This window comes from Haliotis rubra, unplaced genomic scaffold (genome assembly GCF_003918875.1).
Source record: "Haliotis rubra isolate DU_JTF1 unplaced genomic scaffold, ASM391887v1 Scf54, whole genome shotgun sequence".
Taxonomy (NCBI): Eukaryota; Metazoa; Mollusca; class Gastropoda; order Lepetellida; family Haliotidae; genus Haliotis; species Haliotis rubra.
The window spans coordinates 2,095,174-2,108,989 of NW_025767235.1; the positions used below are offsets into that span (position 1 = coordinate 2,095,174).

At 38.6% G+C, this 13,816-nt stretch overlaps 1 protein-coding gene across 1 annotated transcript in view; it reads left to right on the forward strand.

Annotated features, from left to right (window-relative positions):
* Positions 1 to 1,363: 1,363 nt before the first annotated feature.
* Positions 1,364 to 13,816, forward strand: part of LOC124253418 (sorting nexin-27-like) — a 55,008-nt gene continuing 42,555 nt past the window's right edge. The window contains 2 exon segments of the mRNA XM_046687181.1: positions 1,364 to 1,626; positions 11,425 to 11,507. Coding sequence (XP_046543137.1) covers positions 1,364 to 1,626; positions 11,425 to 11,507 — 346 coding nt within the window.

Below are 13,816 nucleotides of genomic sequence, written 5' to 3' on the forward strand. Positions count from 1 at the left end.
CATATAATAGATATATTATATGGTCTCTGGTAGTTGCTACTGCACAGAGTCAGACGTAGATCATAAACTTCCCGTGATATCTTTGAACACCACACAGTATATACAGAGGCGTGCCAAAAGTATATTAGGTAACACTATTTTCGCATCACTGAAAACAAAAAAATACAACACAAACCCTACATATACAAATACAAATACATGTAAACAAGTGTAGACAAGATACGGGAAAATATTCGTTCACTCTTCCATCACACTTTTCTTGTCTCTAGCTGCCCTTAGTTTCGTATCACTGAAAACAAAGCTTAACAACTTCGTTATACACAATCTAAGTAAAAATCAAACTTAATATATACTATTATTCAATTATTAATACACATCTACGAAATCACCGTCTACGAACCAGTCTGGGCTACGAATCCACCGCGTCTACGAACTGGTTCAGTCTACGAAATCACCGTCTCCCATAGACTTACATGTTATTTCAGTGTAGCATAAATAATTTTCATGAAGTGAGTTTAGGATGGATATCTTTGTAAAATTTGACAGTCAAATATGAAATCATCTCTGCTCTGCGCACATAATTTCAGTTCAATTTTCCGACCACTATTTAACTAATGACATCACATTTATCAACTTACGTATGGTTCCACAATGCACAATCCCATAGGCCGCCATGTTAAAGGAGCTCACGGCACTGTACACAAACACATGTTGATTAAAATGTTGCCATTCGATACATAAGCAACGGAAAATTAAACAGAAATTATGTGATTGTAGGTAAAATGATTCATCACAAATGTGGAAAATCTGACTTTGATCTTACGAAACTTAAAGTCATGAAAATTGTCTATGCTACACTAAATTAACATGTCCAAGTCTATGGAAATTACGTCAAGTGCCGAATACTTTTGGCACGACTCTGTAGTTTCACTACGCATGCTACGGGCCAATGTTAATCCAACATCAACACTTCATTCGCGCTACATATATTACTTTATTCATACCATTTTTTGCAGTTTTGACATTCTACAAGTACAAAATTTTCAGTAAATTATTCATCTTAATTTCGACTTGCAGTTTCTTGTACGGCAAACAAGAAATCACCAACACGAGGCATTGTCTTGTGCCAATACTGCAATCCACTATAAATAGCGTAAACTGCTATTTTCCCATTGCTCTTAGTGTCGATGATGTAGACGTTAGCAATAAATCCACTTCAAACATTAATTACTGACAGGGACCATCATTCAATGACATTCAAGGACTGCGATGTTGCCGTGCAGGTCAAATAATACCAGTGACCTGCAATGTTGTGTTTTGACAGGAGTTAAACCGGAAGTACACAATCAATCACGTGACAAAGATGGCGGACAGTGGCGATGAGGGGAGCTTGCCCTCCCCTTCAGACGATACAATTGCAACCGTTGTTTACGGTCCTCGAATAGTACATATTACAAAGACAGAAACAGGCTTTGGTTTTAACGTTAGAGGACAAATTAGCGAGGGAGGGGTGTTGAAATCTATTGCCGGAGTACTTTATGCACCCCTCCAACATGTGAGTGCTGTTTTGGAAGGAGGGGCAGCTCAGAAAGCTGGGATACGCAAAGGAGACCGCATCTTGGAAGTGTGAGTGTCACTTTCTAGTTGTTTATTACTCATTAAACACCTCTGTTATCAACATTAGTTGAATATGTGGCTCATTATGTATGTTGACAGCGTTGTTGTTCTGATGTGACTGTAATGATAATATTATGCAGGTATGGTTGATCTAGATTTTGACAGCTGATGCTGGTATTTACGTTTGTTGAAAGTGTTGTTAAGGCAAGGAACCTGACTATTTTAAGTGTAAATGTCATAAAGGTATTTTAAATGACTGCATCCAAGTACAGTAGTGTCAGTATGACACTGTAGAAAACAGACGATTCTTGTGCACACTTGGGGTAAACTGAACCTTTTTCTTATTCTCTATGAAAAGTGTTTGCTTTCACCATGAAAGCCAGTGAACCATATGTTTTGTTTATGTTACTATAATCCTGATGATTAGAAACATATCTAGATAATAAGGTTTGGATACTCTGAAATCAACACAAGTCCTGTTGTGTCCATAGTACTATAATCAAAGAATAACAGGAGAAAATCACTTTCTGACACTGGCTTTAGAACTTTGTACATAATGTCTGAAAGTGGTATGTTTGCAAGTATGTCACAATGTCAAGCTTCTATTTGTCTTGGTTAAGTATTTTGATGACAAATTCATTTCAAAAATTATTTATTTGCATGTAACCTGAAAGGTGTTGATTTTTGTCAACCATTGTACCAGGCTGACGATTGAATGTCCTTATTATACATGAAAATCTGATAATAGTATAAGTAAATTTGGCAAAATATTTATGAACACTGATAGGCAGTGCATGCATGTGCATTATAATGATATGTTACTATACTGATGTCAAACATATGGTATATTATAGTATCATGAAATGAAATGCCTTTCACACACTGTCCTATATGCCATGCAAATATATTGCTTAATTTAGTACTAGAGAAAAACATCTCTAAAGTGTAGATTCTGCAGAAACATAGTTAGTTCTTCACCAACATAAGTTTACATTACTTCATTTGTTGAGTCGAACCTTGCAGTTACACATCCCTGATATCCGGAAACCATGCCTACTGGATGATATTTACATGAATGAAATTTGTGCTACTTAAACCACTTCATTTTTCCAGAAATCCAGATCTGGATAGTGAATTTCATTTACCAACAGTGCCAAAGTCCCACTTACCAGATGGCATCCACACTTGACAATGTTTGTTTTGCCATTCATCACTTGGTTGGCAATCAGCTGTTCCACAGTGCTGAGATCATGGTCATTATGTTATGAGAGGGGAGGGAGATTATTACAGTCTCGACATTGGATGATAAAATGTGTAGGCTACCTTAGGGTCATGAGAGACTTTGACATGAATATCTGAATAAATCAACAAGCACATTGAAAAATACCTTCATCCTATTTTTACACACCTTCTAGCAATAGACATACACACATCCATGCGAGCGCCAATGCACACAGACACACAAAACAACACTCACATGTATGCACACACACATAACACACACACACACACACACACACGTTCCTACCGAAATCTATGGTAAATATTGCTACTTAAACAAGCACGACTTTGTAACATATTGTTCCATGTATAGTAATGGCTTCAGTTTCAATTTAGTCTAACCACTGAATCAGGGTTATAAACTTATATTATTTGGTAATTTCTCATTGTATCAGTAGTAAATTGGGAGAAAAGGTGTGTACAGCTGATTTGTGGCTAAGTCTACAAGGAAATACTATCATTATCTTAATCTCTTGAAACCAAACAAAGGTCGATGAAATACACTCTAAAAATTACATTATTGTGTCAAGTGAAGTTTTATGAACATAGAGATTTTTTCTGGGTTACATCTTCTTTTTATTCTCGAGTACAACGTTTCAGGGCTTGTTCTGGCCCCATCATCAGGTAAAACTGAACAGTAACTGTTAACTCTGGCCGTGACGTCACAATGCTTATGACGTCACAATGCTATGACGACGCAATACATGTGGTGGTCAATAGACCAGTAAATGTAAAAAAAAAATTATTGGGCAAGTATGTCACAATGTTTGTTATCCTGATTTCAGTGAAGGGACATGATGTAATTATGCTGTTTATAATGTAATGATATTGTTTGCCTCAGTAGAATTTGGCACGGGGAGATAACTGTTAAGGGATTCAGATATGTGGAAATTCATTTACCAGCACAATATGTTTGAGAAAATGCATGCGTCCAGATGAGCCAGACCTGACTGTAAGTATTAGATACGTTACGCTAGCAATGATAAAGATATACATTAGGAATGTTTACCTGTAATGTGAAACATCAGCATAACAAAGCTGTTGATTTCTGTCGGCCATCATACCATCCTGACAGGTGACTGTTGGATGTCAATTTTGATTGTCATGACGTCACAGGTAGAACACCCCGAACTGACATTAGGCAAAGTACATATAACTTCTTATATCTAAACACTGGGGAAACAGGCTTTAGATGTATAGCTATAAACATGATAAATGTAGAAACAAGGCTGTTGTTGACTATTAATTTGAAGTAATAGATGGTATAAGATTGTACACCCTATCCCTACACACACATACACACGCACACACACACACACACACACACACACACACACAGAGAGAATTACTTATTATTAGGCCTCATTTCCATATTCGTGCTGATGACACCATACTTGTCTGTATGTCTGTTATTTATTATGTGAATCAATACATGCCTAATGCATCCCTAATGATTATTGTGCTTTGTTTGTATTTTCTTCTAACACCTATTAAGATGTTATTGACTTTCTTCTATTTTGCTGTTATGGATATATACCTGTATCACAATACATTCATTTACAACCCCTGTATCACAATACATTCATTTACAACCCCTGTATCACAATACATTCATTTACAACCCCTGTATCACAATACATCCATTTACAACCCCTGTATCACAATACATTCATTTACAACCCCTGTATCACAATACATCCATTTACAACCCCTGTATCACAATACATACATTTACAACCTCTGTATCACAATACATTTACAACCTCTGTATCACAATACATCCATTTACAACCCCTGTATCACAATACATTCATTTACAACCCCTGTATCACAATACATTTACAACCTCTGTATCACAATACATTCATTTACAACCCCTGTATCACAATACATTCATTTACAACCCCTGTATCACAAACCCCTGTGTCACAATGCATATAATCACTATTTTGAAATACCTATTGCTAAAAGCGTAAAACAAATCAGTCAGTCAGTCAGTTTACAACCCCTCAACATCTACAAAGTTCACCTGCCATTCGGTCGGGTTAAAATTTAGACATGTTATGGGCAGTTTTTTTGGTCAGGGCTAGCAAGTTTTACATCTAACCAGCCTTGAGGTCTAGCTGAAAATTTTGGAGTTTCATACCCTGAAACAATAATACATACATTTACACCCCTACAATGAGTGTATCACAATACATCCATTTACAAACCCTGTATCACAATACATCCATTTACAACCCCTGTATCATTATACATCCATTTACAACCCTTGTATCACAATACATCCATGGTTAAAGCATACATTTACAACCCAATGTATCACAATACATGAATTTACAACCCCTGTATCACCATGCATTGATGTTGCTGGTACAACTAAACTGTAAAACCAAACTCACATCCATTTACAACCCCTGTATCACAATACATCCATTTACAACCCATGTATCACAATACATTCATTTACAACCTCTGTATCACAATACATCCATTTACAACCCCTGTATCACAATACATCAATTTACAACCTCTGTATCACAATACATCCATTTACAACCCCTGTATCACAATACATCCATTTACAACTCTGTGACACAATACATCCATATCCAATCCCTGCGCCACAATACATACAATACATCCATTTAGATTTACAACCCCTGTATCACAATACATGCAAGTTATGAGCTAAAATGGGTCTGCAACTAGCTTATGCAGATTCTCAAATATTTTCTCATTGACAAGGAAAATGGCATAATTTCACAGTGCCCTCTAGCATACATGCTCTGCCTTATAATATCATGTCTTTGAAATTAAAACCAAATGATTTAGGGTTATGATTCATCTGGAAAGACAAAGAATATCAACTTAAGAAAGGTAGTGTACAAGTGATGTCAGAGTAATATGATATCATAACCCCACCTATTGTCACATTCCAGGTTGCTGCATGCCAAACACATTGTGGAATTTTTCAGTGATAACTTCAATATGTTAGAGTAGCAGTCTGCAAAACCATGAGCCAAGTAAAGTTATGCTTGCTCAAGTACATTAAGCTAATATTGTTCCATGTAATAACTGGGTTGGTGGGGTAGCCTAGTAGTTAAATTTAAAGTGTTCGATCATCACATCGAAGACCCGGGTTCGATTTGCCAGATGGGTACAATGTGTGAAGCCCATTTCTGGTGTCCCCTGCCATGATATTGCTGGAATATTGCTAAAGGTGGCGTGAAATCATACTCACTCACTTACTCACTGTTCATGTAATAACTAAATATAATGAATATGATGCTTATGGTCACGCCAGATCACTCCAAATAATATTTTTTGTCAAGTCATCAAAGTAAGACATATGATCAGCTCTCAGGTCATAATATTACTAGTGTGTGGCTCATTTATGATCCTGAGGCATAATAATGTGAACTATGAGCATTTTGACTCTACATGGACATTATATGGACATTATGTATAGCATGAGCTCTTACTGTAGTATCATTTATCAAATCTACATATCAGATATCGTTAATTCACCCTGTTGGACATCTCAATAGTGACAGCGTTGTACAGTACAAGATGTGGCTGGTTCACACTGTAACAAAGAATCCAAATCTTTAGATCAGATGTCACGGCAGTAGGCAAACTTCATAATCTCCAGCACTGAACATGCTGAATTTAGGCAAAGTGCTTGTGACTAAGTGAGTGTGCCTGTACAACCTGCAGCAGCTGTCATCTGTATTGTCATTACTTTCACTACTTCTACACTATAACTTGACATGCTTCTATCTCTCCTTGATATTTCTCCTGGTTGTACATGATGACCTGAAGTGATGGTTTGAGGACAGTGTCAGACAAGATGAAGGATACTGTTTCATAAAGATGATGTGTACATCAGTTCTGTTCAGATTCATGTGTGCCAGGTCCAAAGGTGGTCATTCAGCATCATTTTAAATTGATTGTTGTGTTACTATATGAACTATTATTACCATAGCTAGGCTTACCAGACTGAAATTAGTCAGTGTCTAAAGTCCAAAGTGTGTTATTTCGAAATTTCTTCAGGTTTTTCCTTAGTTCAAATTGCAGTACCATGTCATTGACTTGAACCAAAAAATACATGACAAATGTTACAAACTTCAGGGATTTCTGCCGAAAGTTTGTCACAAAATCTTTGCAGGGGTGGAAATAACTTTAAAATTACTAGTGTACTCCGGTACAGTGGCACATGTAAAATCACTTGCCCTGATAATTCTTCCACTATACCGGCCAATTTTCTTGTTGATTTTTTAAATAAACAACATGATTAACATTGGAAAGTCAACTGGACACCGGTACAGCAGTGACATACAAATTTGCTAGCCCGACAGAAAAACACTGGACTGGGGCGTCGGGCAATGGGTTATTTCCACCCTGCTTTGTTTGGTGGTGTAGGAATGTATGTCACTTGTATTCCTCAGCCTTAGATTAAAAGTAAACAGGGAAATGTCTTAACAGTTATACTGTTTCTGATATTGTTTTTTCCAGTGTGGCCAAGCTATTTATTATGAATAACCTACAAGTGCCATGTATACTTCATCAGTATATTGTTTGTATATTGTTTGGTTTCTTAAACCTATCCTAAACTAGAGGCTGGATATTTATGTGCTCATATGCAGATCATTATTGCCTGAGTCTGGTAATGTTTCTAGAGAGCAAAGCTTATCACAGCTCTTTAAGTAGTAAAATATCTGCTGTCAAAGAATAAACATCAACGCCATACAGCGTAATATTTTCTGTCTAAATGTATACATTAACGCAAGAAAATAATCAATCTCAATGGCTTAAACAGATTCCATTAGGCATTACTAGCAAAATAGTTATGTATATATATATATAAGTTGCTTACTGGGAAAACCGTGACACAAGGCATTCATCATGTTCATTAAAAGGGTAAGCATGTGCAGCTCTGCTAGTAGTGCTACCTGCCATCCACTCATTGTGCATAAAAGACTTAGTGCTTAGTGCTCAGATTATTGTAACCCAGTGTTAAAGTATGGGATGTATAATCAGCTATTTTAGGATCACTTTGTGGATTTCTACGCTAGAAGATGTATATTTTGCCCAGACTGATAAAGCAGCTGGTGTCCACATCAACTCATTCATCACATTTGTGGAATATGTGACTATAATGATATGAACAATGATAAAATCAAGGTGAACCATGAATGTGTATTTTGCGAAAATGGAATGAAACCATTTTCACACTCACTTTAGAATGTGAATACGGTTTGTATTTATTTTTTGTCTAATGTCCCTAGATTGTCTAATGATACCTAATGTCTCTAGGTCCAAATACTCCACATAGCAGAGGGGCGTTGGGGTAGCCTAGTGGTTAAAGCGTTGGCTCGTCACGCCGAAGACCCGGGTTCGAATCCCCACATGGGTACAATGTGTGAAGCCCATTTCTGGTGTCCCCTGCCGTGATGTTGCTGGATTATTGCTAAAAGCGGTGTAAAACCAAACTCAGTCAGTCAGTCAGTCCACATAGCAGAAAACAGAAACACCCCAACATCTGCAGTGACACAAGTGAGCATAGCATCTATGTATTACAGTGGGATCTACTGACGACTTGAGCCACCAGTCCATCATCAAGTACTGAATCTAGTATTGAGTAATATTTCTCTGCTAAATTACAGCACTGTCCAAATTCCAAGGTCAAGGGATCTTCGTCAAAGCTCTGAAGTCACCAGTTCAGAATTTAGCTGAGCTCCTTAATACTATACCAGAGCAGGGATCTCAACCCCTAACATCCAGCTCCCATCCCCCAATGCCTCGTTTTTAACAACATCATTGGCTTTGCTCCAGGTCCAAGGCTGAACTAAATTATAGTAGAGTATCTCTGTCCTTAAGATAGATAGACGACCAGTACAGCTGCTGGTCTTTGCTGATAAAATCCCTGAATTATTCTTAATAACTAATGATAATTGCTGTGCAGACTTGTGTAAGTCCAGGCTAGCTATTCTCGAAACATTCTGTAGCCCTAAGAACTTCTTAAGCCCATTCTTAACACATTGGCTACGATCAAAGTTAAGAATTCTTAGAGCTACGAACCTTTGAGAATAAAGGACCTGTACAACATGTGCATGAAGTTCAGCCCTAAAGTATCTGTATGTTAATGACTGGAAGTTTTGCTGAAAGACAAGGTTTTTCTGGCAGTTGGTCTTCAGGGCTTTGCAGCAGACGGACGAAGTGTCACATTGTTTTTTCTATAGGTATTGCAATATATTTTGACAGGTTTACTTCTCATGTATCAATGTTTTTCAATGTATTGGATTATTTTTGATAGTGTAATAGTAATAACTGATGTAAATCCACTTAATGCGGCCCTCTAGGCTATTTGGGTGAAAAAGTTACCAGTAACCTTCAGGGCTCGATTTAGTGCTTTGTTACTTGCACTGATGCTAGCCAATATTACAAAGTGCAACGTAGTTATTAGTCTAACTTGCACCAGGTGCAGGTCAATTTTTGAGTGGGTAATCTTCTGAATAAAACATCTAAATAATTCAATAGCATATTCCATTCATTACATATTACCATAAAAACAGTGCAACTGGAATTTGGCTTGTGCAACTAGGTTTTTATCTCAGGTTGCACCTGGTGCAAGTAGGGTAACATCTCTTAAATCGAGCCCTGAACCTTACTCTTGTTGTGGCAGACATATGAATGGATTGGATGGTCAGGATCAGTTGCTGCTTGCAGTCATACCAAAAGACGTTAAAATATGGTACTTGTTGGTCCCTGCCTGGCGCTTGGGGGTGAGGTGAGGTGAAATTGGGTTTAACGTTGTGCTTGAGAATATTTCGCTCATATGACGACGTGCATGCGTGTGTATGTGTATGTTCGGCTGCTTGTACTAGCCCAGACTGAAGCTGGTTTTATAGTGCTAGCTCACTGAGATACCATGCCGCAGTGAAGCATGAATACCCCACTCAGACACATTATACTGACTCCGAGCCGACCAGTCCTTGTTGTACCCATTAATGCCGAGCGCCAGGCAGGGACCAACAAGTACCACATTTTAACGTATTTTGGTATGACGCGGTCGGGGATCGAACCCGCGACCTTCCGCTCTCCAGGCGGACGCTCTAACCACTACACCACGGAGGCAGTCTGGCATTAATGGGTACAACAAGGACTGGATGGCTCGGAGTCAGTATAATGTGTCTGAGTGGGGTATTCATGCTTCACTGTGGCATGGTATCTCAGTGGGCTAGCACTATAAAACCAGCTTAAGTCTGGGCTAGTACAAGCAGCCGCACATACACATACACACGCATGCACGTCGTCATATGAGCGAAATATTCTCAAGCACAATGTAAAACCCAATTTCACCTCACCTCACCTCACCCCATTGATCATAATATCAATCATTGGTTTGTCTGGTCCGTACAGGATTATTTACAGATTCTTGACGCTGCTAGAATATTGCTGACTGCAGTCAAAGTGCTGACAAAAATCAAATTGAAATATTTCTTAACCAGATTCATTGGCAGCAGGTGTTTTGTGGACAACAGTATTTAACTAAATAGGAGACATACCATTAGCTTTAGAAGTTTGTTTCAAGTAATTATTTATGGCATTAAATGGTTTTTCTTCTTTCTGCTTCACATTGAAAGAAGGGCGGTGGGTAGCCTAGTGGTTAAAGCGTTTGCTCATCACGACAAAGACCCAGGTTTGATTCCCCACATGGGTACAAACTACAATGTGTAAAGCCCATTTCTGGTGTTCCCCGTCGTGATATTGCTGGAATATTGCTAAAAACGGCTTAAAACTAAACTCACTCACTCACACTGAAAAAAATCATACACCTTCAAAGTTCTGTTTCCCATCAGCGGAGAAGCACATCTTGTCAGTGAAGTATTCTATGCAGCACGTGCAGTACATGTTAGCAGTCATCATGCACTGCTCCCTCCATGAAACATGTCAACTTGTACACATAACAATGTGGCAGTTTCTCGGGTGTTAAATAACAAACAGCAGATGTTGTTGGGCACAGGGTATTTTTTTCACCATGTACCATATTTACTTGTAATCAGGATAGTTTAAATTATATTGCAACTCATCATTCTCATTTGGGTGAGGTGAGGTGAAATTGAGTTTTACATCGTACTTGAGAATATTTTGCTCATATGACGACGTGCATGTGTGTGTATGTGTATGTGCGGCTGGTTGTACTAACCCAGACTGAAGCTGGTTTTATAGTGCTAGCCCACTGAAATACCATGCCGCAGTGAAGGATGAATACCCCACTCAGACACATTATACTGACTCCGAGCCGACCAGTCCTTGTTGTACCCATTAATGCCGAGAGCCAGGCAGGGACCAACAAGTACCACATTTTAACGTCTTTTGGTATGATGCGGTCGGGGATCGAACCCGCGACCTTCCGCTCTCCGGTCATTCTCATTTGGATACAAATGGACTGTAATGTATGTCTGCAGTACCCCAAGTGGTTGTTTCATTGTTTCATATTGCCCTGTTTTCTTGTTTCAGGAACAATGTGAATGTAGAAGGCTCCACCCACAAGCAAGTGGTTGATTTGATACGATCTGGAGGGGATCGTCTAACACTGACAGGTGAGCGGATGTACTACCGTAAAGCTATGTTGACACCCTTCACCCTTGAAGATCTGGGTTAGAACTGGTCTACAGTAAACCTATGCTTCCCAGAAGAGGCAACTAACAAGATCGGGTGATCAGACTTACTGATTTGGTTGCCACATTGCGTCATATCCCAACTGCGCTGATTGATGCTCATGATGTTGATCACTGGATTGTCTGGTCCAGATTTGATTGTTTACAGACTGCAACCATATAGTGGGCATATTGCAGAGTGCAGAGTTAAACAACAAACTAACAAAACAACCCCAATGAAACGTCTGCTGCTGCTTATTGTATGAACAATGGTCTTCTTGGTCAAGACTACAGCTGGTATATTAAAGTAGAACAGCCTTCAAGCTCTAGTTTGAAGACCCTTACTCTAAGATTTACTAAATGTTGTTTTGCGTAAAGATAAAATATAAAGAATACTAAAGATACTCTTCATTTTGATGATTTCAGATTGATATGACTGAATATATCCCAATCATACCAAAATCCATTATTTCAGTGATATGGTATCTTAGATGTCCATTTAAAGCCAGTAAAATTGCCTAATTGGGAAGGGTTTTCACTATCATACTGTCTGCAAATTTAGTCACTAATTCTCGTAAAATGTTGTTTTTGGTCCAGTGGGGTCAGAAAATATTCTATAATAGCATTAAAATATACTTAGACTTATGCTACATGTCACGTATAAAGCTAGTGTATTTAAACATCTTTGGCACAGAATGTGATAAGTGATTGAAATTTGTCAGCATGTGATATAAACAGGTCAGCTTCTTCCATGTTTCCTGTCTTGTGAGGAGATACAGATATGGGGATCTGATGGTCATAATGACTACTGAGAGTGACAGACATTAGTAGGATGTAGGACTGTAGGATGACAGTTCTCACTATGATCTGATAGGGTTCTTGTACATATTCTACCATGATAGCCATGAGAACACTGGTTTGAAGCTTGCACTGTTTCGGGAGTATTGTCTAGACCATGTAATCCAGTCCTAATTACAGACAGGTTGTGTTGGAAATAACTTCAAAATCAGTATCGATCATCATCAACAGAAATAGCTAATGACTGACTATCGATGTAGTATGCTTCTTTTGTCTTGTTCCTATTGTATCACTTAGGGTGATGTTGGGTATTATCACAGTCATGTCAGTCTAAAGAAGCTTTTGGCTTTGTCATTATGTTTGTTTAGACAAAACAGTATCAATCATCTTAAGGCATCCTGATGATAGAGATGTTCTAACTGATGAATTGGGAGTCCATGTGTCTATTGACCATGTTGACCAAAGGTACCTGGACTCAACCTCCTTGGGGCGGTGGGGTAGCCTAATGGTTAAAGCGTTTGCTCGTCACACTGAAGACTCGGGTTCGATTCCCCACATGGGTACAATGTGTGAAGCCCATTTCTGGTGTCCCCTGCCGTGATATTGGTGGAATATTGCTAAAAGCGGCGTAAAACTAAACTCTCTCACTCACTCTGGAACTTCATCCGACCATAGATACATGGTGTCCTTCAAATCTGTTCAAAGGACTTTTAAGAGCCCAGCCAATATCAGCCCTTGCACACCTTTGAATCATTCTGTGGAAAGTTAAAAACAACAGAGGTTAATCCATTCAACCATTCCAATGTCATGAAGGCAAGACAAGTGGTTCCAGTAGACTGGTGAATGCAGAAAAAAGAGAGATATGCATTTCTTTGAATATATCCTAATTTTGAACATTCCTTTGTATTTGTTTCTGTTTTTACTTATGCCAAGATTGGTTCAATATGTTAGAAAAGAAAGAATGTTTGATAGAATATGGTACAAAAGGAAGAACATGTGGTAGAACATGGTACAGGAGGAAGGAAGCATGGTAGATATGCCACAGGAGGAGGAATGTGTGGAAGAACATGGTATAGGAGGACGAATGTGTGGAAGAACATGGTACAGGTGAAAGAATGTGTAAAGGAACATTATACAGGAGGAGGAATGTGTGGAAGGACTTAGTACAGGAGGAAGAATGTGTGGTAGAACATGTTACAGGAGGAGGAATGTGTGGAAGAACATGTTACAGGAGGAAGAATGTGCAGAAGAAGATGGTACAGGAGGAAGAATGTGTGGAAGAACATGGTACAGGAAGATGAATGTGTGGAAGAACATGGTACAGGAGGAAGAATGTGCAGAAGAACATGGTACAGGAGGAAGAATGTGTGGAAGAACATGGTACAGGAGGAGGAATGTGTGGTAGAACATGGTACAGGAGGAAGAATGTGCAGAAGAACATGGTACAGGGAAGA